The sequence below is a fragment of the Oxyura jamaicensis genome, chromosome 5 (assembly GCF_011077185.1).
Source record: "Oxyura jamaicensis isolate SHBP4307 breed ruddy duck chromosome 5, BPBGC_Ojam_1.0, whole genome shotgun sequence".
Lineage (NCBI taxonomy): Eukaryota > Metazoa > Chordata > Aves > Anseriformes > Anatidae > Oxyura > Oxyura jamaicensis.
Genome location: NC_048897.1, coordinates 46,957,127 through 46,983,807, shown reverse-complemented (window position 1 = coordinate 46,983,807; position 26,681 = coordinate 46,957,127). Strand labels below are relative to the sequence as shown.

The 26,681-nt window shown below is 41.2% G+C and overlaps 1 protein-coding gene across 1 annotated transcript in view; it reads left to right on the top strand.

Moving 5' to 3' along the window:
* The window catches only part of BRF1 (BRF1 RNA polymerase III transcription initiation factor subunit), a 170,613-nt gene that overhangs the window by 7,326 nt on the left and 136,606 nt on the right, over window positions 1-26,681 (top strand). The window contains exon 2 of the mRNA XM_035326804.1: window positions 5,712-5,792. Coding sequence (XP_035182695.1) covers window positions 5,712-5,792 — 81 coding nt within the window. The remainder of the gene's footprint in view (window positions 1-5,711; window positions 5,793-26,681) is intronic.

Below are 26,681 nucleotides of genomic sequence, written 5' to 3'. Positions count from 1 at the left end.
TGTACATCACCAGCATCTCTGCATGAGATTGAGTAGCATGACTGTCCTGAAACAGGTTTATTTGGAATTTCTACTGGGTTGGTGACTTTTGATTAAAAATACGTGAACAACTAAATCACAAATGCATATTTTTTTCTCTGAATGTCAACTTCTCATTTTTTGTTTGAGATGTACAATAACTGGTGTGAATTAAAATCTTGTTCTTACGTAGTAACTAAGCCAGGAGGCTTTAGGAGGGTCACAACTGTATAGGCATGGTCATAGAAACAGAAGGTTGCAAGGGGCATTGACAACATTACTTGATCCTGATTCAGTGCTGAAGTTGGACTAAAGCTCGTGGCTCTTGTGCAGCATACAGATATTAAGATTCTCCATCTGCAGATGTACATTGCAAAATACCAAATTGAGGCTGATAGGATGAATGTCACATGTAAAAAGTTACTTGCTTGCCTTTGCCCATAAGGTGAAATGCAAATTATGAACCAGTAGTCCTGAGCACACCAGCAAGCATTTGTTAAAACTTCTAGAATAGGAGGTTCCACAACTTTTGTAAGTAGTCTGTTTCAAGTATTAGAATATCAAGGAAAAGTTTATTTCTGCTAATCTAATTCTTTTCTTGCAAGTAAATTATAAGCAACTTACTGCAGTGACCCATTTGCGGTGCTGTAGATGCTGAATGTGTGCTCTTACTCTGGAACATCCCTTGGCAAATATAATGTAGGCCACCCTTTTGTAAAGCTATGGTATGCTCAATTTTTCAGGTGTGCATGTGGAAGCTTAGTGTGGATTTTAGTATATACGACTTTATCCTTAACTTCTTTGTTCTTAGATCTGAGAGTGTGAGCTACATTGACCTCAGATACGGTACTTGACTGCAGTTTGACTTGATCAAAGTATTTGAGTCTTCTGGGGTTTGTGGAAATGAAGTATGTTGAACAGTGGAAAGCTATGGTCAGCAAATCGGAAAGAGAGGGACAAGATACAAGGAGGAAAATGCTTTCATAAAACTTAAGTTAAGCTTATTAACTATTCATCTTCTATGCGTTTTTTTCCCCTCTATAACTTGAAAGTAAGTACTGACAGAGTAAGACAGTTGATAAAGATGATTATTTCTGTATTCCCTATCAGATGCTGTGTTTTTGAGTGGTGACTTGTGTACAATAAAGGATTATGTATTTTCAGTCTTGCAGAAGTGGTAGGAATAGGTGTTTTGTTTTTAATTGGTAGTTTCCATGTAGGATGTATTGATAGACAAAGTCCTGGCATAAAATATTTCTTACAGTGCAGCCTTGAACAGTTTTGAAATGGATTCCAGCAGTATTACACATACTAAACTTGAAATAAAAAACTCTGTGAACTGAAAATAAAAATATCAGCAAAATTCCTCTTATTTGTGGTCTGAATTTCTAGAGATGACAAATTCATGGTTAGTTTTAAATTGTGTAGAGTGGTCATGATGTAACTTGAAAACAGGAGAAAGTATTGGTATACTGTTTGCAGACCTTCTGGGGAAGTTTTGAAGAGTATGCATGTTTCACTTTGTGCTAGGTTTTCACTTTTCTGATTGCAAAACTAATCAACTTGTGTTGGGAAAGAAGAGGGGAAACTTGCATCTACTTCATGCGTAAAATAATTACTGCACATTTGTGACTTGATCGGGATCACTTTTTGCTTCTCTTCTGAAATCCTCAAGGTGGCAATCTTTCATCAGAGCTAAGCATAGTCGTGTTTTGTTTTTTTTTTTTTCCTGCACTGAATGTTTTATGTGCTGTCCTTGTGATGGCAACAAACACTTGCTTGAAGTGCTGCAGAGTATACTGCTGTCAGTTGGGTAGATGCTGAGTGTTGCACGTAGCTTGGACACAGACTGACTTTCATAGACTTGTGCAGTCTTAAACTTGGGCGTGGTGTACACAACGGTATGTTTATCTCCCTGCTTGGTAGTTATGAAAATAAGCACATAGAAAACTAGCTATGGTGGACTAGATTAAAAGTTTGTATGTATAAATTTATTCAGCAGTAGTGTTTGGGCCGGCTGTGGTGCATGCATGCAGATTTGTTAACTTCCCTGTAAAAATGGCTGAGAAAAGAAATCTGATTTTAGTTGTTTTCTGTGCTCAGAAGACTTTAATTACATCATTTTGCTATTGTAGACATGAATTGTAACGGGACATTGACCTACTCTCCTTTTGACTTTTGTGGTCTGACTTTAATAGGAAGCTCATTAATTTTTAAGATAGATTACCTAGCCCATCCTGACTATGAAACAGTTGGTGGGATGCAGTCTGCATCGTTTACTGATTTTATGCTAGGCCTGTAAATGCATGGGTTTAAACTGAAGCCTTTTCTCCTATCGTGTGGAAGAAAGGGCTGGAGTTCTCCAGTTCTAATTTCACAGGGAAGGGTTTTGGTAGCCCAAGTCCTATCGAATAGCAGATACACTTCAGTTCCACTTGCAAGCAGCTTCATTCCTGGTCTTCAGTTGCTTATTCATTTAGAGGAAACAAAATCCATGACACTGGGAGTGGTGCTGTTTCTTCTCCAGGTGTTGAATCTGAAGCTCAGAAATTGCCAAGGTGCCAGGGTCTGACACTGCATAGGGGAGCTGTGCCCGACGGGAGCAGACATGGGGGCAGGCACTGTGGTTCAGCACCAGAGTGACCGGGGAGGCCTTGCATGGCTGCGGTTGGAAGGGGCACTTCAAGAACATGCAGTCCAAACCCCCTGCCCTGGGCGTGGGGTTATGAGCTGGGTATGGACATGTGGAAGCTTTGCCCAGGTATCATAAAGTTTCCGGGTGTATGACCTCCATCAGCTTTGGTATCATAAAGTTTGCAGGTGTGTGTCCTCCATCAGCTTTGGTTCTCCTCATTTTGTGTCCCAGGGCACTGCATCCTGCTGAGATGGCCCCAAAAATTTGAGTAGCTGCTCTTGAACTGCCTAGCACATCTCTCCACGCCTTCTGTTATCCAAAGACTCGATGTTTTTTTAGGTCCCTTCCAACTGAATTCCTCTAATTCAAAACTTCAAAAGTTTCCAAAGCTAACAGGAAGGGGAGAGGAGGCTTCAGTGAAGCAAAGCTTGAGAATCTGAGTTCGTTTCTAAAAATAACCAGTAGATGACAACGTGCCCTGGGAGGCACCACCTCACGGAGGAGGGTATTTGAGTTGGCTTAGGGAAATGTTAGTGCTAATGTTGAGGAGTTGGCAGGCAGTGCTTGCAGACACCAAATACTTCTCGGATGTATTTTTTTTCTCCGTCTTGAAAGCTGAATGTGAAAAACCAAAAGCCTGTTTAATTCATTTCTGAAGTTGTAGAGAAAAAATAGAAAAGGTCAAGAAATGTAAAAACTTCAGTGAAGCTGGAATGTTAATTCAGTTGTGCCTAGCAATTGCTGCTGCCTTCCTTTGTACTTTTAAAATGACTAGCTTTGTAGGCTTTTTGTTCTTTAAATGAATTGGATGATTTCACAGATTTTTGAAATCTTTTTTTATAGTTTCTCTTTTTAATACCCAACTGTACAGTTGTATTAATGAGTTTGCTTTGCATTCCGTTTGTAAAGATTAAAGCTGAGGGTGAGACTTCATAGTCTGTGGAAACGTCAGTTTCCAGTTCTGAGAGTGCAAGCCCCCAACAGATCAGTTTTCTGTCAGCTTTCAAAGCCAAATGCCAACTCGAGCTGAGAAAGGGGCGCAGCAATTCTGCTAGCAGAGTTTGTAAGTTGTTTGTTGCTAATAGTATTATCACCTCTGATTGTTTTAGTGTAGGCTTTTTTATTAGTAACACAGAGACCTATTAAAGAGTGATGTAGCTCTTTTGACAGTCATAGTCTGATAGAGTTGAGTGTTTTCATGTCTTCAAAGCGGAAAAGGACTGGAAAAGCATTGTGGAGCTGTGAGGGAGCTGCTGTGTGAGCCTGCTACCCCCAGCACACCCTGTTGCTCCTTCCCACTCCTGCCCTGTGTCTTGTGGCCTCCTCTGCTGCTGCTGTGCCCTCTCCTGCTGGAAGTCAGACGACGGAGATGGCCCGTGGTAAAGCAAACCTTAAAACAAGAAAAATGGGAGAGTGGGAAAGAGAGTTTCTGGAGTTAGATTTGCTGCTGAGGAAAAGGTGTGTAAAACTTCTGTCACTGTTTATATACTTTTGTGAGGTAAGCCATTCTTCTAGTTGTACACCAAAACCAGCATGAGTGCTGGGATAGTTTGGTAATCTCTCTGTTTTGCCTGATCAGTTTGTTCTGGTACCTGTAAGAATAGAAAGGAGATGTTGCTGACTGTAATAGGCAAAATACAGGGTTAGGAGGCTTACCTCCATCCATATTCAGTGTGGAGGTCACCATTGAATATTTTTCATCTCTAATTAGGATGTTGAAGTACTTAAGCTTTGGGGCATTTGTGTGAGAGCTTCTGATTATTGTTTGAAAGGATCTGTTAATGAAGTGAAGGTGAACTTGGTTTCTGTTGTGGATAGCGCTGGAAACCGAACTTAAAAGTTGCATGGAAAATAAGCTGGGAAGACTTGTAGACAATTCTACCAGAATATTAGCTGTTCTGTTTTTTTCTCAACAAGGTGGTTATTAAATACAGCTGAGAGAGACTAGCTAAGAAAGTCTAATAGAAGTTCAGGCCATAGTTTCTCATGGTTTGGACTTGCTATGGAAGTATCTTACTCAGGTGTGTAGCAGAAATGCCCTGAATTGCTTTCCAGTGGTTCTCATGCCTTCATATGTTTCTGTCCCAAAGCCGTTGCAGTTTGTTCCAGAGAGCTGGTGAAAGATGAGAAAACAGCGACAAGTACTTGAGGAGAACTGTAGGCATGGCGGGAAACTAAGATGACTTTGCTTCTTATAAGTCCAATTACTAGCAAATTTGTTTTCAATCCTGTGCAATTTAGCTTTTTGGTCGTGCTGTTAAGCTGATAGATTCTAATATCCTGCTTGGAGTAGCCTGATTATTTTTTAAAAACTTCCTGCTTTAGTAAGAGACTATTTCTGTCCTCAGTAGTTTAATTCCCTGATCTGGAAGATTCGTTTGCACGAGCAGTTCCATTGACTCCCAGAGGACTCTGCATTCAGACTTCTCAGCGTTGGCACAGACGCATAAACCAGCCTCTAGTTGATGTTAATTTACAACACAGACTTATTTTAGTCTCCAGCCTTTCAGGGTGTAAACATAGCAGTTCCAGACTTGTAGTTTTTGTAGCCCAAGTTTCGCTGTGTGTGTCTAATGTTAAACTGAACTTATTTTAATGTATGTGTTACGTCTGTAGTAGCCAGCACAAGTCATTATTGAATGCTAACTATGGTTTTTATGTTCTGTAGTGCCAGTAATTAGCTAGTAAAATTCAGTATTGAATATTCTTCAGACAGAAAATATAACAAGAATTTTTCATGTTTTACTTTGAGCAGTGTTTCATGATACTGATTTTCATATTCTGCCCAAAATAAGCAATATGATGTTTTTGTGCTTTATTTGGAGCTGAGTTTAGGGGAACTTAGAGTTTTGTACGTAGTATGGTATCCTGAGGAGGAAATAAATGGCACAGGGTTTGCATTCTGTCTTAAGTCCTTCAAGCACTCTACAGTATCCTTTTTAATGTAATTTGGTGTGTTGTAAATTATACAGATACCAAGTTCAGAGGTTCGATAAGTTTTTCCTTTTAATGTTTTAATTCAGCTATTGCATTTGACATATCTTTTCTTCCCTAATAGGTGCAGGCAAAACACCGACCTTAGGAGGAGGATTCCATGCCAACCTGGGAAAGGAGTCACGAGCACAAACTCTACAGAATGGTATCCACAAGCTTTAATCTTATTGATGTGACTTTTTTTTAATTAACATGATTGATTTGCTATTAATTACTAGTTTTGAATGTGACCTCAAAACCTTGGCAGGCCACTTGCTAGTCAGTAGACAAGTCTGCCAAGTGCTGACTTTTCCTTGTGCTCTCATTTGGTTGTTATACCTGATTTATGAGGTCAGGTAGATGGCTGACAAAGGGTAATGGCACCTTACAGTACTACTGAAGTTTAAAAGGGCTTTTTCAAGGTTGATGTGCCAATCGCACATTTGTTATCTGTTAACCTACTTCAGCTTTTTATTTCATCAGTTTTCAGCATTCTTGGAATGTTTTATGCATGTTTATTTTAAAGTATAATTGTTGAAATGCTTTTGTTTTTATATAGTATAAAAGTAAAGATAACACACATTATGCACACTTCATAGTAATCACATGCTTAATACGTGACTGAACAGAAACGGGAAAAGTAGAAAAGATTTTAGTGTTCAGAGAATGTTTAAGGAAATGGTCTGGTTACATGCTATCCATTTTAATTGAGTTCTTCCTAATGTACCGTCCTTAAAGAGAATGAATAGAAACAGCTTTTATTCCAGTAACCTAATGGTCTTCCAGTTTCAATTGCTGTTGCTCATATCAATTTAAAGGAGTTGTCATTTTTTGGCTAATGAATACTCCTGTCTCACAACTCCTGGAGATGACAGCTGATGGACTGTCATATCAAAGACTCAGAAGCTGCTGTGTAATTAACCAAGGGTGTTAGATGGGTTTTACTGATACCATGCTTGTTTTAGGGGATATATTAAATAAAGGTATTTTCCTCAGTTAGTCTTATATACAATTCAGTTACTGTGTCTGCATTGATATTGAAAGGATAAGATTGATCTGTTATTGTATCTGCATATGTAGGGAAAGAGTAAGATTGATCTGCGCTATTGAAATATACCCAGATTGTTTTGCTCAGCAGTATTTGGCTGATTTATATACAGATTATTTTATTGGGCTATTTGTACCAAACAGTGTCAAGCCCTGCTTGTTTGATACAGTAAAGCTTGCACTTTGGATGTGACACTGAAACCTGCTCACAAAGTTACTATCTTAGGAGTTTTGAAAATCACAGAATCACAGAATTTCTGGGTTGGAAGAGACCTCAAGATCATCAAGTCCAACCTCTGACCTAACACTAACAGTCCCCACTAAACCATATCCCTAAGCTCTACATCTAAATGTCTTTTAATGTCTGTATAAACTGTACTGGTGGAACAAAACCACTAGAATACCATTTACAGCTGGTGAATTTGGTCATTGGATGAAGTTACTTTAATCATACTGTAATATTGCATAGGTATTTTAAAAAATAAATTGGCTTGTTGTGCATAGGGACTGCTCAGTTACTTAAGTATAACTGTAAAAATTATAAAATAAAATGAGAGGAGAAAGCACTCTTTTTTTTGTTGTTCAAAAACCTGCTTTGGTAACTGCAATTAAATGCAGCCTAGGCATTGTTCTGGAATATAGATGACTTCTTAACGTTTGCTGGGGAATGTGTCTGAGCATCTTCCATCCCAACAGTTGTGTGTACTGGACATGTCAGGACCCCCTAATCATATACAGTGATCTTGGCTAAAGTCTAACAGCATCATAGAAAAGAAATTACAATTGTTTGAAATTGTTTCCCAAACAGTTCTGAAATAGGAAAATAATTTGTCTTTTTAGCTATACCTGTCTGAGGCTTTTAACAGTTTTCCTTCTTTTGTGGTGATCCTTTGTATTAAAAAAAAAAAAAGACACTTGGTCTTTGATTTCCATAGCCAACCTGTATTTGTCACGGTGCCAATCTGTCTCTGAGAAAGTTTGTTTCAATGAGCAAAGCAGTGTTCCTGTTCAGTCCCAGGCATAACAACAGCAGCTGCTATTTCAGGTAGAGCAATTGGTGTTTGAACGGTCTTTCTGCTGCTCTATAATGAGCTAGTTGTCTGCTGCATTTAATCACATTTTTAGCTTTATGTAGGTCTTAATTGCAAATTGAGCTATGGCAGTGAACTTATAAAATCTCACCCTGTCACTGTGTTCATGATGACTTTTTTTGCAATTGTGTTAATATCCGTTGTATTTATTCTTGAAGGTGTAGCAAGGTAAATGAATTTACTGTGTATCTTTGAAAGAAAATGTGTGTGGTTGTTCACTGAATGAAACTGAAGTGCTCTGATAGCTGACCGAAGAACAATGGGCAGTTGTCCCTGGAGCGCTAACGCTGTGTCGTTGGGAAGAAAAAGCTAAACTAATTATTTATTTGCTGGTACAGCCGTGTTTGCATTTCAGAGTTACCTGAGTTGCACATGACTGCTGAAATGAGCTGCCATTGGGATTCTGGTGCTGCACGACTTGTAAACGTGCTTACTGTAGCTTCCAGGAGGTCTGCTCCTTACTTAGGTCCAGGCTGCACACTGCCCTCAGTGTACGAACGCGCCATTTTCTCCTATATGGTGCTCTGTGTAGGCTGCTGCCAAAGGGAAGAACCAGGCTCCGTGGAAAGCAGCGATGGGCAGTGGAGCCCAGCTTGCTCTGGAGGTTGTCCCCGGTGTACAAGAGCAGCTGGGAGTGCGTGTGTGTGGTCTGAGAGCGCTGGCAGGTCTCACAGCTTGCCTGGTCTGCTTGCCAGCAACCTGCAAGCTTGACATGATCCGGGGAAAAATCCAGCAACGGAGCAGGAACTTTTTTTAAAAAAACAACGACCTCCCCCTGCTTGCACTTCCCTCCCCCATGTAGTTTGGGCCAAATTCTTCCTGTCTGTAATGCCTGTCTTTTCAGGGGAGGTGAAAGGGAGGTGATTTGGCCTCACTGTCTCTTATTTAATTCCTAGTAAAGCAGCTGGGGTTGGCTGAATGTACGATGCTGCTGTCTTTTGAGGGTTATAATTAAAGGACGCTTAGAATTAGATTTAAAGAAGTTTTTCTTTAGATATTCTAAAGTAGTAACTCATGTTTTTTTTTATTTTCCTCCATTCTGAAGTGAAGAAATGCCAAAGTAAAGTCTCCAAACAACAACAGCAGCTTAAAACGTAGACTTTTCTGCAAAATCATTATTTTGTACATTGGTATTTACATGTATGCTCTCAAGAAAGTCATGGGCAAGCTGTGAAGGTTTTATGGTTTCCAGGCTTGTGTAAGAATATTGAATACACGCTACTAGTCTCCTTTATCACACATGCCTTTGCTGTACGTTTCCTCACTATTTATAACATGGTGGTGTGTAGCAGTTCATATTCTCTGCCTTTCTTTACTGAACCAGCTGATGTTTGTGGGTGTTTGGTTAGGAATTGGCTGCAGTTATAAAAACTGGAGTCTTGTTTACACTCGTTTGAAATATGTATGCAGAAAAGACCTAATACTGTTGTGTTTGTTCATTACCAGTTTGATTTTCAGTGTGCAGCACTGCTCTAACTGAGCGTGCTAAGCTCCACAGGTTCTGCAGCCTTGGGCCCACAGAATGGCTCATCTCTGCTCATGTAGAGCTCACTTTTTGTCGTAAAAGCCTGCACATCTGTGAGATGATAGAAGAGGTGTTTCAGCTTTGTTTTTAAAAGGTTTGACCAAATAACCACACAGTGCTGTTTCTGTGAGAAAGAAGAGTAGTGAAAGGAGAGTTAGCTCAGAGAGGGGACCCTTTGACAAGACTTTTCTTTGTCTGAGGTTCTTCAAATTGCCACAGTATTGCCCAGCTTCTGTGGGCACTCACAGGGCTGATATTGAAAGTTCTGTCTCTTTAAATCTCATTTTACAGCTCTGTGCTACATTACATAATCTCTCTAAATAGCTGGTTTATTCTTGCTTCCTTGCAGGCAATCTGCTCTCGCTATATCCATGTCAGATCCATAGTTACAAGGGAGTTGTTCTTGACTTGGAGCTCTGATACTTTCAATAGTCTTCAGTGGCTGAAAAGAAAAGGGAGAGGGGAAGGAAGGTCAATGGTGTGATTATAACTTGAAAGCCTCAGTTGCAGATATTCAAATTTGGTTAAAACTAAGTTTGAGGATTGCAGCTGCATCTAGCTTAATCCAATTTCTGAACTGTTGTGCTGTGTTTTTAATCATTACTTTAAATGAATGTGCTTTCCCTCAGTCCTCTTAAATGCCAAAATGTAGCTAACAGTATTTTAATTCTACATGGGAAGGCATTTCTGAAGATGTTTTCTAATGCATTTTTGACTGTTTAAACTATTTACTTAATTCTTTAACGTTTGTTGTCATCCCTAATTTCATAGCTGGTTTATTGCAAATGATTATAGAAGACTCTATTTCCTACCAGAACTGTCCAGTGTGAATTACACCAGGACAATATATTACGCACATGAAGAACAGATGTATTCAGAGAAGAGAACTGGAGAACACATCTTTATTTAACAAAACTGAAACAACAAGAGGGCAGAAGTGAGTATACAATAATATAAGGATCTCTGGAGGTCTGCAGTCAAAGTGGTGGCTTTGAAATTGCATTAAGCTGTTCAGGGCATATTGCAGCTGAGCTTTGAGTATCCCCAAGGATAGATATGATGTAGTCTCCCTGGACAACCTGTTCTAATGCTTGGCCACCCTCAGTGAGAAGAATTTTTCCCTTATATTTAATGTGATTCTTGCCTCTTGTTCTTTTGCTGTGCATATCTGACTCTTTATAACCTCCCACTGAGTAACTGAAGACACCAGTAAGACCCCCTCCCTTAGTTTTTCTTCTGAAGACCAAACAAATTCAGCTCTTGGCCTCACATCATGTTCTCCAGTCTCCCAGTGATCTTAACAGCTCTTTGCTGGACTTGCTCCAATATGTCAATGCCTTTCTTGTGCAAAGAAGTCCTGAACTGGACAAAGGACTCAAAATACAGTCTCACAAGCACAGAATAGGGGGTAATAACTACTTACCTTGACCTGCTGGCTATACTTTTAATAGTGCAGTTCTAATATAGAGTTAGCCTTCATCACTGAAATTGGGTGCTGCTGGGTCATGTTCATTATTCCCTAAGGACTCTAGATCTTTTTCTGCAAAGCTACTCCCTAGTCAATCCCCAGCCTGTATTGTTGCTGTTAGTTCTTTATTGGCAAAAAAGAAATAATTACATTTGCCTTGTTGAGCTGTGTGAGGTTTGTCAGCTGGTATTTTGCAGCATTTTAAGGTCTTTCTTAAGGATCTTAAGGCTGAGGGGAGCCTGACTCACCTGTGGTTTCCTACTTCCTCCTCAGGAAGAAAAGTCTGAAACACTTGTAATTCTTCCAAGTCACAGAGAACCTCAATTCCTACAACCTCTTAAAGATTTTAGAGATACTACTTTTTACCAGCTCCATTAGCATCCTCAGGTGTATCCCATCCAGTCCTGTTGGCTTGTGAATGTAGAGTTTGCTAAGTGGTCCCTTGCTCAGTCCTTGTTTGCCATGCATAGTAATCAGTTTCCTCCAAACTCTGGTAAAGAGATCTCTGAGACCTGAAAATGACATTGCTGCAGAAGACCAGTGGGAATCATGAGCTGCTATGAAGCCAAGCTGGCCCCAAGAACACATCAGTATGGAATGGCATTGTGCTTTGGAGAAATTGTCCTTGAAAACCGACCAGCCCCTGTCCCTTTTGCTCTCCTTGGAAGCACTCCAAGGTGTCCTGCTTACCACTTCTCTGAACAAACTGAAGCCTGCTCTCTGAAATCCAGGTACCCATCATCCTCACACCAAAAGGATCTTAAATTTTGTCGTCTCAGGGTTAATGTAATCAGGCTTGGCATCAAACTTCATATTTTCCACCACTTCTTCCTTTCTAGACAATGGTAGGTATTGCAGAAGTTAGAGTAGTTTAGTTGGAAGGGACCTATTAAGGTCAAGACCAGCTGCCTGACCACTTCAGGACTAACCACAAGTTAAAGCATATTATCGAGGGCGTTGTCCAAATGCCTCTTGAACACTGACAGACATGGGGCATCAACCATCCCTCCAGGAAGCCCGTTCCAGTGTTTGACCACTCTCACAGTAAAGAAGCTTTTCCTTATGTCCAGTCTGAACCTGCCTTGGCACAGCTTTGTGCCATTCCCTCGCGTTCAGACATTAGTTACCAGAGAGAAGAGACCTGCAGCTCATTCTCCCCTTCTGCAGGAAATTGTAGAGAGCAATGAGGTTGTCTTTTTTATCCTATTTTTCTCTAAACTAGACAAAACAAATGTCCTCAGCATCTCCTTTTAAGACATGCCTTCCAGCCCCTTGCCAGCTTTGTTGCCGTCTGGGTGCAGTAAGGTACAGGTTCATCACAGTGCGTTTCTAGGTTGACTTACTCAGCACTCATGCTCCTGATACAATCCAGAAGTCTCCTGGATTGCTTTGCCCCACTGTGATTCCCTTCCAGCAGGTGTTGGGGTGTTTACAGTTTGCCATGAGAGCCAGGATGGCTTCCTGTTGTCTGAAGGAGGCTTCATCTTCAGCATCAGGTGGTCTGTAGCAAGTGTTCTCGGTGGTGTTTCCATTGTTGGCCTTGCTTCTGATCCAGGATCATTATGTTGTTATCAGCCTGTCACTTGTTCTGCAGCAAAGCTTCATGCCTTCATTTAGGACTAGAAGGAATGGCTTTGAGTTGCACCCAGAGAGGTTTAAATTTTTATATTGGAAATGAGGGGACATTTCTTCTCAGACAGAGCAGGCATGGGAACGGGGTTTGCCCAGGGAGGTGGTAGAGTCACCATCCCTGGGGGTGTTCAAGGAAAGGTTGGACATGGTGCTTAGGGACATGGTTTAGTGGGTGACATTGGTGGTAGGGTGATGGTTGGACCAAAGAATCTTGGAGGTCTCTTCCAACCTTTCTGATTCCATGATTCAGGCTGTTCCTTTGCATAAAATGAACACCTTTTTTTTTCCTCCTTTCACCTTCCCTGTCTGTCCTTCCCATAGAGCCTGTAACCATCCATCTTATGATTCCGATCACACAAGCTGTCCAACCATGTATCTGTGATTCCCAGCAAACTTGTAGTTTCACAGTTGTGCATAGTCTTTGAATTCTTTGTGGTTGTTTTCTTTGCTGGGTGAGGTCTTTTCTTTGGCTCTTCCTTGTCTGTCAGCTACAAATGTATCTGGCCTTGATTTTGGTAATGAAACTTTGAGTCTAATCTCTCTGCCTTACACTTTCTTGCTTTCACTTCTGTTGTGGTACAAGCTAGTCTCAATGTTTCTACCTTTGATTAGTACCCCCCGTTGCATTTTCTTTTATTGTCTCTTCAGCTAACCATTGCTTTAAGTTGTCCTTGTCTGGGTTTGTCATGTATTCTTTATTCACTAAGGCTTTGAAAGACTTACTCTTCTAGCTAGACCATTGCCTTGGTCTTACCCTCTTTGACCGATCTACTGCCTTGTCCCTTTATTAGTCCTTTGTCATTAAGAATGTAATTGATTCATTTTCTTCATCTTTCTGTTTGGCGTGTTAGCTTTGCCACGTCTCCTTGGGGAGGATGTAAGAGCCTATTTCCTTTTTCATTTGGGATAATCTTTTCTTTTTTTTTTTTGTTCGTACTAAGTGCAACTGTTTAGTCTGGAAAACATCTTCATTCCTAAATACCTCTTCCATTTACTTCATGCCTCTTCGATCCAGTTTGTGGTAGGGTGGGATTCAGCTGGCAAATCTTGAATGTCTGTGTGAGCTCCTTCTCCTGAACTCTGTTCAGGGTCTCTACAAAGAGGTGGACAGATTCAGGGTGTGATTAAGGAACGACCTGAAAGGAAGTCATACATGACTCACTCTTTGAAGTGCCTCTTCACTCACTGAAAGGAAGTCTCGATTGACTAAGCTCAGATGCTCATCTCTGAGGATGAGGGTGATGAATCCTACGCTTTGGTGTCTGTGTTTGGGGATCATCTTGACATAGACTTAACATGGCCAAAACTGAACTACTGAATCACATCCTACTGTCCTGCTTTTTGCGTGTTAACAAGCTCAAGCTTCCTCCCTTTGAGGTCACTCACAGCTTTCCCTCTTTCTGTCTTGTAGATTCATCCCCTCTGCTAACACGGGTGGTTCTTAGACATAACACTCACATATTTGTTTCTTGCACAAGTGTCTCTTGACCTTTGCTCTCGCTTTTTGGTCAGAATATGCTACAGAGATGGGAAAGCAGAAACGTTTTGACTTGGGATGTTAAATCTTTGGTACCATAACAACTTCATGGACGACTTTTAAAAGGCATGTGTTTTTTCCCAACCTGTTTGTTCTTTCTCATTTGTGATCGGTGTTACTTATCACATAACTTTTCAACAGGGAATGTTTCTGTTGGTATGGGGCTGCTGTGTTTGTGTTCCAGTGCATCGCACCTCTGTGCTTCTAAGCTTTGCTTGAGTCTCAGTAGGTACTGGCTTTCCTGGTATTCTGCCTTCATGCAGGCTCTCGTAGGTCCCAAAAGTACGGCCCACAGCTCAGATGCTGGAGGCCCTGCTGGCTGACCTTCAGGGTATCTCAATAAATTACACACCTTTCTCAGAGCTTCAGCTTTCTGGCTTTGCAGGGAACTTCACTGATCAGAAAGACTTGAAGAAACAGACAAACCATGAATTGAGAAATACTATTGGGGAGGGGGGCAGACCAAACAAAACAGGAGGAAAATCCCTTTGTAGCTGGTATTGTTATTCCAAAAATATGGATAAAGAAGCAGATTAATGTGTTTCTCTGCCTGCTTCCCTATTACTCTCAGGAACCTGTAGAGTTTGATTCAGAGGCATCTGAGGAAGCCAGGCTCCTCCTGGTACTGCCGTTCTGAAAGCATTCATGCAGCTCCTCTTCCAGCACATGGATGGTCTTTCTCAAATGGGTTATGAGACCCTGTGTTCCACAATCTTCACATACTTGTTAAAAGATCAGTCAGGTATATCAGCTGATCTGGGACAACCTTTTGCTTATATAGGATTGATTAGTATCTACTTGAGTTCAGATCTGAATAAAGTTTCTTGTTGTAAGTGTTGGCTGTCTTTGTTTTGATAGAGCATGATGAATGACGTAGCTGTGTCAGAGGTGCTTTCAGGGCTTCTGATGTGCTGCTTTGTCCTCACAGGGTTTCTAGGGAAGAGGGGCTGCGATCCTTCAAGTAAAGAGTAGAGGATCTGCTGGAAGTACTGTAATGGTAGGATTTTGCCATGAAGATGGCAGCTTAAAACTTTCAGCACAGCATCCCAGCCAGTCTCTCCTTGTCGTCTTTACTCTGTTCCTGTGTTTGCTTAGCCAGAAAAAGGAAAAATTAAAAAAGGGACTTCCAAAATCAGATGGAGGTGTTGGTTTCATCTGCATGTAGACTCGGGACAATCTCCATTGTTACTCTCTTAATTTTCAAGATTGTTCTTGAAAGTGGGGAGAAAAAAATAGTCTTAAAGGAGTTAACAGAAGCCTTCTGTTGTATTAACTGAGACCAAAAGAACCCCTGGTGTTCAGCTGCTTTGAGTTGGCCTGACTCTGACTGGAGTTAAATATGTCTTTCATGATTCTTGTGCTCTGTCTCCTCTCCTGTCTCTTGTCTGTCTCCTGAGTTTATTAGTTGGCTGTGGGCAAGAAAACTGTTGTGCCAGGGAAGCACAGATCTCTGCTTCTTTTTGTCAAACAAAAGAAGGAATGCTTTCTAAAATTCTGTGCACTTGTGATACTTCTGGCTTAGGTTTTAAGGTTTTGGTGTCTTGTATCTTAAGAATTTTCCCCGTTAACTTTGACAATGTCTATGTGACAGAGTAGGACAATACCTAGCACGTTTGTGGGATTTGCTGACAGAGATTTATCTCCCTGCAGCCTCGTGTAGATAATTGGAACCTGTCATTTCTCTGGAGAGCAATCCTTTAAGTAAAGACAGTTTATCTAGCGGGCTAATGTTTTTTGAAGCATTCACTTTTTATAGTACCATTCATAAGGAGGTGAACTTGGATATTAATAGGTCTAGCTTCCTACTTGCACGCTGTGATAGAGAATAGGTAACAGCCTCTCTCCCCTTTTTCCCCACCCCTCCAGTAAGGTCTATGAATTTCTGTGCCACCTCTTTTAACCAGCTTCTGAATTAAACCATTTTAGCAGTGGAAGGTTGTTAGACAAGTTTAAAATGCACTTTGACTAGCATAGCTTTGATTTCACTTCTGTGTAGCTGCCACTCTGCTTTTTTTCATGAAAATGTACATCACTTACATGGCATAGGACTGTTTTTAAATGCTTAAATGTGATTTTTGAAGTGTTTGTCATTTATCGGCACTATGGCTATACCACAATATAACCCAGAGGGGGAGAATTCTTTTGTTTCCTCTTAATGCTGTTCCCTGATAGCACCTAGCTCCTTACTTCACATGCTGAAGCAGTGCAGGGAAGCGTTATCTCAGCCTGAGGATCTGCAAGCATGACTTGCTGATGGAGCTGTTGCAGCTTTCTTGGAAGACGGCTTTTCCTAAGAATGGCCCCAGCCTTGACCTTCCGGACCCCTATGCTACGGGATTAACAAATGCTGGAGTAAACTCAGTGTCTGTGTACATTGCTTTTAAAAGGAAGATTTACTTGTTTAAGTTCTTGCAGACATGTTTGCGCTCGTTGTCACCTGCGCTTTGCAGCTGGAGGCAAATAAGCTGTGATCCCGAGCTGCTTTCTCTGTGTCGTGGTGGATGGTGTCGGTGTAAGCACACAGTGGCTGCAGCATAGGAACAGGCAGGTGTCAGTCAGTGTGGGACCGGGATCCAGGCGGTGACAGCTCCAGCCTGCCTGCCACAGGCCTTGCAGGCACACTGTGTGCATCCCTGTCGTAGGGATGCAATAACACCTCTGGGCACATCTGGCACAGCGTCTGTCACGCATCCCGCGGTGGCTGAGGGAGCAGTATCAGAGCAGTGCGTGCAGTGGTGCTTCCCCACTCGTCTTGTCTCATTGTCTTGTTCCTCATGCAGAAACTGATCTGTAGCTTTGATCATCCTCGTTGCCCTCCTGGTTCTGCGATGTGCTTCCCCGGATGGATGAGGGCTGCCACGTTTTGTGCTGTTCAAAGGTAGCTCAGGGAAAGGCTTTGGGCGCTGCTCACTGCATTGCTGCACCAGCCTTTCTCAGACGGGTGTAGTACATGGGTGAAAGACCCACATGTAAATATAATTAGTTACAAATGAGTAGGAACTACAGCATGCTGTACCAGGTATGAAAAATGTGTTCTGTGTGAGGGTCCTGCATCCAATGCGGTGGCAGACTGACCAACATCCACCTCCTCCTCAGAAAAAAAAAAAAAAAAAACAACAAAGAAAGGCAACAACAAAAACCCTCAGGTGTTAAAAAACAAAAACAAACAAAACCTTTCCAAGCCTGAACCAGGACAACTCTGTGCATGCATGCAAGTTATTTTTAACCTGAATGGTCTCTGTCATTTGCTGTGCTCCTGTGGGTAGTTGTGTCAGCCTGGGAGCTGACGTGCTGTGGTGCACGGGTGGCAATGAGGTGTTGTGTAAAGGGTTGGGAACTTCTTCAAGTGGTATTGCCGTTGGAAACCTTAGTTTTGTACAGCTACAGCTGTGGAGGCTGGCTCCATGGTACATGTCTGGCAATAAAGCTGGTTTGTTCCCTGGGTTTCACAAGAAAAACAAACAAAAAAACAAAACAACAAAAACAACAACCAGCCAAAACAAACATACAAAACACAAGAAACCAACTCTTTTTTTCCTGCTTCACTTTGCTTCACTCCTCTGCATGCTGCCACAGAGTAGATGAGGGAACGGATGCTGTAGAGATGAGCCTCCTAAACCAGCTTTGCAGCAGGAGAAGCTGAACGCAGGACCACATTGTTCTTTTATTTTTTTACATGTATTTATAACTCACCGTCCTGTTACATTCAATCGTGCACAGTCAGAGTGAAGGAAGGTGTTTTCTGTTCTTTTGGCTTGACTTAATATGAGTGGGAAGCTTTTAGAAATGTTCTGTTCATTGACTGCTGCTGGCAGATGGATGCTCTCTGCTTGAAGTGCCTCAGGCCTTTATATCTTCCGCTTCCCCCCCTCCATCCTCCCAGCACACACCCTGGAGTGTGCAGGCTGTGCTAATTTAGTCGCAACTTAAAAAGGAATGATGAAGAAGAAATGCTCCACTCTAATAGAATTCTTGTCGCTTTCTACGTCTTCGGGGAGCACTCTTTCATTTCAGGATCCCTAAGGATTTTTTCAGCAACATGTATTAGCTGTTGTGAGATACTTCATTGGAACGGCAGTAAAATTCTTAATGCGTTAGGACCAAAATGCTAATTCTGTTTATGTATTAATCAATTAGAATATATAGCATACATGACATTCAGTTTGATTTTTCAAGTGATTTTAATAACTTAGGCTTGACTGTTTCTAATTCTGAGGTGGCCTTTCATCTGTATGAACTATAAACCAAACCGTTAAATAAACAGTTCATTAACCTGTTAGACTCTAACATTTGAATGAATTCCAGAATTTTACTAAATTGGCTGTTGCTGTGTCAAGAGCTTTCCCCCATTTACCAGCAGAAATGAGCTGTTAGAGCCGAGTTTAGCTCTTTCTTTAGCAGAATCGTAACATGTTACTATTTACTGATAAAAAGTGCATGTATTTCTAATTGAAAAGAATCCAAATTATACAGAACCAGAATTAAAACGTTTTTCTATGCTGATTACTGTACCTTAACTTAGCCGTGCAATTTTTTTAAGGCACTCACTAAGGTCGCCAGGTGGTGCTGTTACACGCTGATAGAAGCACTTGTTAATAAAGTTCAAATTCTAAAAGAAAATGCCGTTGTCATAATTATTCAACTGTAATTTCATGGGAGGAGTGGCAAGAGGTTTTTTTTTTTTTTTTATCTAATCAGGTCTTTAAAGTAGAGCTCTTCCTGAGAGTTTTGGTTTTGCTCTTCTAGCTGCTCGGTGTGAAATTTCCCACATGTTGTTTAGGACCATTTCTGCTGGAAAAAAAAAGAGGGGGGGGGATAATGTGCGTGGGATAATGCAAGAGGTTGCGTGCTGGGTGTGTGGGACCGTATCTGGGCTGTAGCCTAGGTGATTTCCACTTGGGTGATGAGCTTATGAAGTTTCTCATTAGATAATGAGGGAGGATAACCTGCAAGCACTGCATGTTTTATCAAAGGTTGAAGAATGAAGAGCAAATGTCTCTTCACAAGCTGAAAATAACCTGTTTCCTGAGTATCATTTAATCTAACCTTACAGTTTTTGAAAGGCAAGAACTCCAGCCTGTTATGGGAGGAGGCTCCTTACAAAAGAAATCAGGCTACGTGACTTTTTTAATATGTTCAGTAAATGTCATGCTCCCCCTTTTTCTAGGAAAAAAATCATACATCTAAAATAGTTTTTTTTTCTAAAGTCATATACTAATTATAGTAATTGGTGTTGTAAAGAAAGTTTCTTTTTTTCCAAAGGTTTTGTGGAAGTGGCTATGCATGGATGAACTGTGAAATGGGGGGAAAAGTTGCAAACTGTTCCTTCGAGTGAAGATTTGTAGTGTCTTTTTGTACTCAAGTAATTGAATAATTTTGGACAACATGGACAATTAAATACTAGACCATGTAGGCTAAGCCTAAGTACTGTTGAACACGTAGGTAAGATGAAGGAAGGTTAAGTAATTGTGGGAGGGAGAATGTTGTCAAAGGGTATGTCTCCTGAAGGCATTAGCATGGCTATGATTTCCTACACTGAGAATGTAACACTTCAAAAATGAATTGTATTGCTTCACACATCATTTTTTTTTTTTTTTTTTACTATGCATTGATTAGATTCTGATAGAAATTACAAGCAAATGATGTTTATAAAGCAGAGGAAAAAGTACAGCTTGATCTCCTTGAACCCAAGATGCAGCGTAGGTACGATGTTAGGTTCAGCACGCTTAAACCTGTTTTTGAGCTATGCTCTTTGGACCTCTTCTGGATGTCAGCAGGAGCTGTGTTTGCTTGGCATTGTTCTTTGGGATCTGAAATATGTATCTAGAAGTCTGGCTTTAATCACCTAGATGTAAAGCCTTTATACTGTTAAAACAAAGCTGTCCCAAACAAACACAGCATAAATTAAGTGAAAAGGTAATTGATTGCTTAGCTGTTCTAAAGTCAGGTCAGATTACCCCTGCTTCAACTGAAAGAGGCTTCTCTTAAGTCTGAGCAATAGCAAAATCAAACAAACGTGGATCTTTCTTCAAAGAAAGGTCATTAGCACTGAATGCAACTAAGCAAGTGGCTAATCACATTCAACTGTGTGACTCCCTAATAAATATTATGGTAATGAGCCTGTAATTTTTTTAACAAAATCAATTAGCGTTTGGATTTTTAGGGTAAGGCAGTATATTTTTTTCTTCATGTACTCTGAAACTACACAGTTGATTATTAGTACTTTTGGACAATATATTATGAGATGTGTGACGTTGAGGAAGCAGTTCAGGATCTTAGTTCCAGATTTCAGGGGTACACAGAGCTGGGTTCTGGTACAGGGATTAGACACAGGTTCTTGTGTATGATTGTCACTCATTATAGAGAATGCATGTGAATAACATCTGTACCTTCCGTGTACTAACTGATGACTTCCATGAATCACTTTTCAGGGAAAACATTCCATGCCATTTTTATGGTGGGAATCATGAACTTAGTATTGCCCCAAGTGGAGCCGTGCAGGGTTCAGTAGTTTGCACTTTACTTTGTAGCCCATTTTGGATGAATTTCTGAGAATGGGTAGCTCTCCAGAAACCAAGCAGTAGGTCAGGTCTGAGGTAGTACTGAGCTACTTTGGTGGCCATACAGAACGTGCTAAACCTGAAGGTCACCTCTTCCCTGTCCTTTCAGAACTGATGTCTAAAACACATCCATCTTTGATGCTCTGGCCTGTTGGGAAGCATCACGTTGTCTTGTCTAAAAGGGAGATAAAAACACTGCGGAGTCTCGTGGGCCATAGCATGGGTGCTAATCATTACAAGTTGTCTTGTTACGTTCAGGGTGTTACAGAGCCACCAATGCAGAAGGGCATTTCTGGTTCCTTTGGACACGTGCATGCACATGCAAGCATAGATGTATGGAAATCCTTTTACGTGGGAAAAGATGCTTTCTAAATCAGGTTAGGAGATTAATTTGTCTGCTCATAGAATATGCGTACTGCACATTATGAGGCAGCGCAGACAGCTGTAAACTTCTGCTTCCAGACTCTTGGTAGTGTCTTAGAGAAATTGGAGGAGCTGCATGCTGTGGAACTGCTCTCAAGGCTCGCTGCTGTACTTCTTGCATGCGTCTCACTTCCCTTCCTTGCTCAGACTGATGTCTTTAGAAAACTGTCCACTTTTTTTCTGAGTTCATGGCTTAACAAAATCTGAGGAGTGCTGGGAGCTGGTGTGAGAGGTGTGTGTTGGGGGGGATAAAAGGGAGCTGGGGGTTTTCCCCTTTCAACTGTCTTGGATAAATTCATCCTCTAATACTTACCTGATTTCTTATTAAAAAAAAAAAAAATCTAATTACTGACAGATTAGGAAAATGCTCTTGCCAAATACAAATGATTAACATTACAGACCAAGCTGCTCCAGTTGCACCTAGTCTTCAGGCTGAGGTTTTTATATGATACCTCTCCTGTTTCTTCCCCTAGGTGTGCCATGAAGTGAAATGGAGGAAACTGGCTTTGTGTGAAAAATCAGGAAATCAGTAATAGCCCTTAGTTTATCATTTACCACTCTCTAACTACCAGCCTCCATTTTAAACGTGAGATGAATTGTCAGCATTTGCTAATCCAAATTCATCCTCATTTCCAAAGGTGAGCACAGCTATCATCAGTAAATCAGCATCTGTAAATGAAGAAGATTTCGGAGGGGTTGCCTTGTTATTCTGAGCCCCATGCAGCTTGCCGAATCCAAGCAGGTGTTGTGTTTGCTTGCTTCCGTGGCTGTGAAAGCTCCCTGAGCTCAGGGAAATAGCTAGAAATAAAATTATTCAATGTCATCTGAAATCTTCTAAGTGATTTCATATGCAGTACTAATGTGGGTGAATAGCTTTGCAAGCGTAATCTCTTTCCATCTCAGAAAATGTATTTCTATACCTAAAGGTTTATTTTTTTGGGGGGGTGGGAGGCGATGAAGTAGTCTGATATTTTTTAGCTGCATGTAATCTTTATTTTAAAGTTTAAATACCGGGAAAATAACTTGCCAGCTTTCCTAATGATATGGTGGGAAAATACGGATCCTAAGACTATTCAAAATCATCTCTAAATAGACTTAGAAACTATAGTTCCTACCATGTGCTAGAAAAAAATACTGCTTCTGGTGCAAGCTGAATCAGTCCTTGAGCGTGTCAAGGAAGAATACCACTTTTCAAGTGATTTTTGGAACAAATCCAGGGTACTTGTGAGGTGACGTTTGTTGTCTGAGTGGTCTGTGTTGTTCCAGCTGGCCCTATACTAAAAGTTAACTCTTGCTTGCTGCCAGCTTCTTTCTTGAGAGCAAGTGGGTATCAGTGGCTTTGGACAAAATAAAGTTGTTCGGCATCCTGGGTCATAAACGCACTTCTGTCTCCGTTCTCAGTCCCCAGTGAACCTGTTGTACATTGATGGAAGATAGGATGCAAAATACCGTTAAGGAGGCGATTTCTGGTTGTGAAGAACTGGGCATAGAAATAATGTTATTTCTGAAGGATTTCAAGGCTGCTTGCATGTTCTTTCTGTCATTGGTTAGACACTTTTCCTACTGTATGTGTGGGTAGTTCTCTTTTTTAAGAAGGTTGTGTGTTTTTGTTTGGTTTTTAATCGAGGTCTTAGACATAGAGAGCTGAAGCTCTGAGGCTGCTTTGGATTTCTGCAAAACGTTGGCTTGTGCTAGGAAAGTCAAGTTGTGAGCTGACAGCGACACTGAATGTTAAATACTAAGTACTACCCTAAGAAAACTTCAGAGTACAGGGGAGTCTAAGTGGTGACATGGAAACAAAAATCAAGCTCTTCAGAGAGTACCCGTGGAGCGTCTTGTCACCCAGCAGAAGAGAGGACCTGCCTCTGTGGTGCGGTGCGGAGAGCCGCCTGCTTGCTCCTCCAGGTGCAGTCACTCAATGTCAAGCTATGAGGGATCTTTGTCAGATACCCGTTCCTAATTTAGTCTGTGGGAAGGAAGACATAAAAGGGAGACAACGTAATAGCACCCACTTAGAACAAAATGCTGTGCTGAAGTTTTGGAGTGTCCTGATTTCCAAAGGATAATAGGCACAGTTACAAGAAACTGAATGCGTGATGGAGTTGGAGCCCTCAGAAATGTGTGGCTGTGCCAAGGTCAGCTCCCCATCTACGTGAGCATGGTCTCAGGAGGAAGTTGAGTGCTGAAGCTTTTGATAAGTAAAGCTGGTTTAAACATAAACAGAGTGGGGTCTATACTTATTGTGTGATAAAGTAACAGGGCGGTGTTTGATCGTACGGACATGCTAACTTCTGCGCGTCCTGTAGCTACTTTGTCGGCCAGGCCAGTGATCATACGGACATAAGGTCATCATACACAAAGCTACGCTAAATTTCATCTGCCTGTCTGCTTTTCTCATCACTCTAGAGTGAAATACAGAAGGTAGGAAGGAGAAAGGGCCGGATTGTAATAGTTCTGCAGAGGGCAGCTGGGTCCTTGGGGTTGGTCAATACAGCAGTACAGCCTCTGAGGCCGGCAGAGAGGAGGCCGCTCATAGCGTTAACAGATCCGAGGCAGGCAGTTGTTTGTTTTTTCTTGTGGATCTTAAGAGGTTAGTAAGTAGAACTTACTCTGTGGACTCTACCAAAACAGTATTTATTTATTTATTTTTAGGTTCAAGATGATGCTGATGTTAAGTGATTCCTTAGGGCAGCTTCCTTGATTGTAGCTCCACAAAGTCAAAGAGGACAAAAGTAAAAATTAATTTTGGTGTTTACAGCACCTACCAAAATGAAATTCTGAGGCAGGTAGTGTTTTATAGCTAGCTTATTAAGAAAAAAAAAAATCCAAACACTGTCACTAATGAGAAAAATGTTAAAAAGTTAACACCTGTCTGTTTCAGGCTTGGGCATTATTGAGATGGATCATTCTCCCAAGTGGTATAAGAACTATTTCTGAGATAGGTTACAATCAATATTCCTCCTTGTATTAAACATCAGTGCCTACCCTGTAGGAGCAGTGGCTGTGTCAGGGGAGGGGAATCCATGTCTCCTTTAATGAGGTCCGTTAGGTTGCTGCATAGCAATCATCACATAAATCCACTGATTTCTGTTTAAGTCTTTAGTCAGTGTGTTCTCTGGTAGCTATTTTTCACCATGCCATATTACCTAGGGGGAAATTAATTAATAATGCATCTAGTCCTGGATATGTATGTTTAATGGGTAATCTCGCATCCTGTCTTGGAGTCAGACTGCACAGAAAACTGTGTTGCACTTGATCTTTGAGGTTTAGCACACGAAGAGGAGAATGTAGTTGTGCTTACCTGAAATTGTCTTTAACTACTAAGGACCGGCACGCTGAAGCTGAGTGGATCATCTAGAAGAGCCAAGGAAGTTGGTATCTAAAGATGTGATTATGGAAGAAATTCCACGTAGTTTGAGTGGTGTTGTGTTTTAAACGTTGTTGGTTGTTTTTCTCAGTGTCATTAATACAACATTTAATTGAAGAATTAGAATGGAGTGGTGACTATGGAAAAAGTTTTTGAAGAGGCGGGGAGTTGAGTAGGTGGATCTTTGCTCTACAGGCTGGGTTGTTCTGTCAGATTGCCATTGGGTTTGTGTTGTTGTGCTGCCAAACTGTGAATGGGCTGAAACGCTGCTGTACTGAACCAGCAGAGATGGCAATTTGGGGATCGTGGGGAGAGGATGTTTCCTCCTCTTCTGTACGTTCAGAGCACACAATGATTCTGTCATAAAAAGTTGCCCCTCTCTTAAGCTTTACGATTTTGCAAAAGCATGAAAACTTCAACCTAAGAAACCAACATGGCCTATTTTTCTTCCACGGGGTCGCTCCATAATCTGCGTTTTACTTGTGTCTTGCTCTTCCTGGATTCATATGTTCCAAGCAGTGGGGCTTTCCACCAGTTCCCTTGGGAAACTATTATGAGGTCCGATGAGTTGTGCTGTAAGTTCTTGTTAATATGGTGCTTACATTTTCCTTTAAGTTCATGTTGTTAGTTCTTAGTCATGAGCTCATGTGCATTTCTATTTATGGCTTAAACTTGCATTATCTTCCAGAAATCTACTGATCTTCTGCTCCTCTCTTAACAAATCATGTTCAGTAATGTGATGAAGGCTGGACGTTCAGTCCCTGGGTCTTTCACTGTCGTCCCCCCGCCACCACCATCTCCCTCTTTAATTTGAGGGTGACTGGGGTTCCTGACGAAAGCAAGGTCTGGGGATAAATCCCTCCACCTGGAAAAGTTGCTAGCGGTATATTGTATGTACTGCATAGGTCCTTATAAATGGAAGAGATTACATACATAAAGAGGGATACTGCTCAAATATGCCAAATGTTTTCCAAGAGGGACATGATGGCTCTGTAGAAATACATAGATGGCATTGTAGTTCTAACCCTTCACTGGAACAGTCTGTACATCTGACTTACATAAATGTTATTGTTTAAAGAAACGTAGGACTGTGTCTGAAATAGTGCCTTCTCTCTTTGGCCATAAATCTCCTCTCAACTCCAAGCCAAAGCAGATAGCACAAGAGACCGGTTTGATAAATAGCATCACCGATCTACTTCATTGTTTAACTGAGATTTGTGGCAACCTTCACTTATTTTTAGTTTTAAAAGGAAGGAAATGCAGAAGTTGAGGCTGAAGCTCTGTCCCTAACTTCTTCCATCGTGTATGGGCTGTGCACAGATAAAATTATCAGGCCGTCATAGCTCTGATCTAAATAGGCCTTTTGTAGTAGTAAAGGAGAGCAGCCCCCTCACATTCATACTCCTCGTTATCTGTAGCTGATGGACTCAGCTGCCAGGGACAAACTGAGGGCAGAATTTCATTCTTTAGCTGCAGCCCGAATAAAGATTGATGCTCTTTTACCTAACCACTGGGTTTCTTATCCCTTTTAGATAAAGGAATGAAATATTTGACTGCTCTTGTCAGCCTCATATAAAAATATCTTAAATAAGTATTAACCTAATACAATCTTTCTTGTTTTTGTTATGGCTCCGTGCCTTTTCCAGCTTGATTTCACTTCTTCTCTTTCTGCTTCCATTTTTAGATCATGTTTTATCTCTTATCCCTTTGATATCGTTAATAACTGCCTCTTTTTCTTCGTTCCCCCCCCCATCTACTTTACTCTGCATCCTTTTTCCCTTGATGCTTTCTCTCCACATTTCCCTTTTTGAGGTGGTTTAAGGACTTTGCCAATTAGTTGATATTTATGAAGTTTTTACTTTTGTGATTACTGCATCATACGTATTTGCCAGCTGGGTATGGTCTGGATGGGGAGAGAGTGCCTTTTTTTTTTTTTTTAACGTTTGCATGTAGAATTGGAGAAAGCAAAGAAATTTTAAAAAAGGAAAGAAAAAAGGCAACCCCAAGCCAGAAGCTGGGAGTAGCATGAGGCTTGCAGGCCTTTTCCAGTCCTGAAGCAGCAGCAGCCGCCTTAAGGCCAAGCACAGGTTGAGAGCAAAGAGGTATTCGTCTCTGTCAGTAAGGTTTTTTTCTGCATTCACAGTTGGATGTTGGGGAGTGGAAATAATTTACCACTACCGGTTTTATTTGACAGAACAACTGGCATGCAGAAGAGCGGAGCTGAACTGTAGGGGAGGAAAATTGTTCTGCATGTGTCTGAGGACAAGTAAATTCTCAGGCATGTAATAAAAGATAAGTATTAAAAAGTGGACAAGGAGGGTAGGGTAGGCTTACAGAGATGCACGGGAGCCCTTTGGCAGGAAAAGGGCAGGGCTGGGCCGGCTTTTATAGCAGGAAAGGTGGAT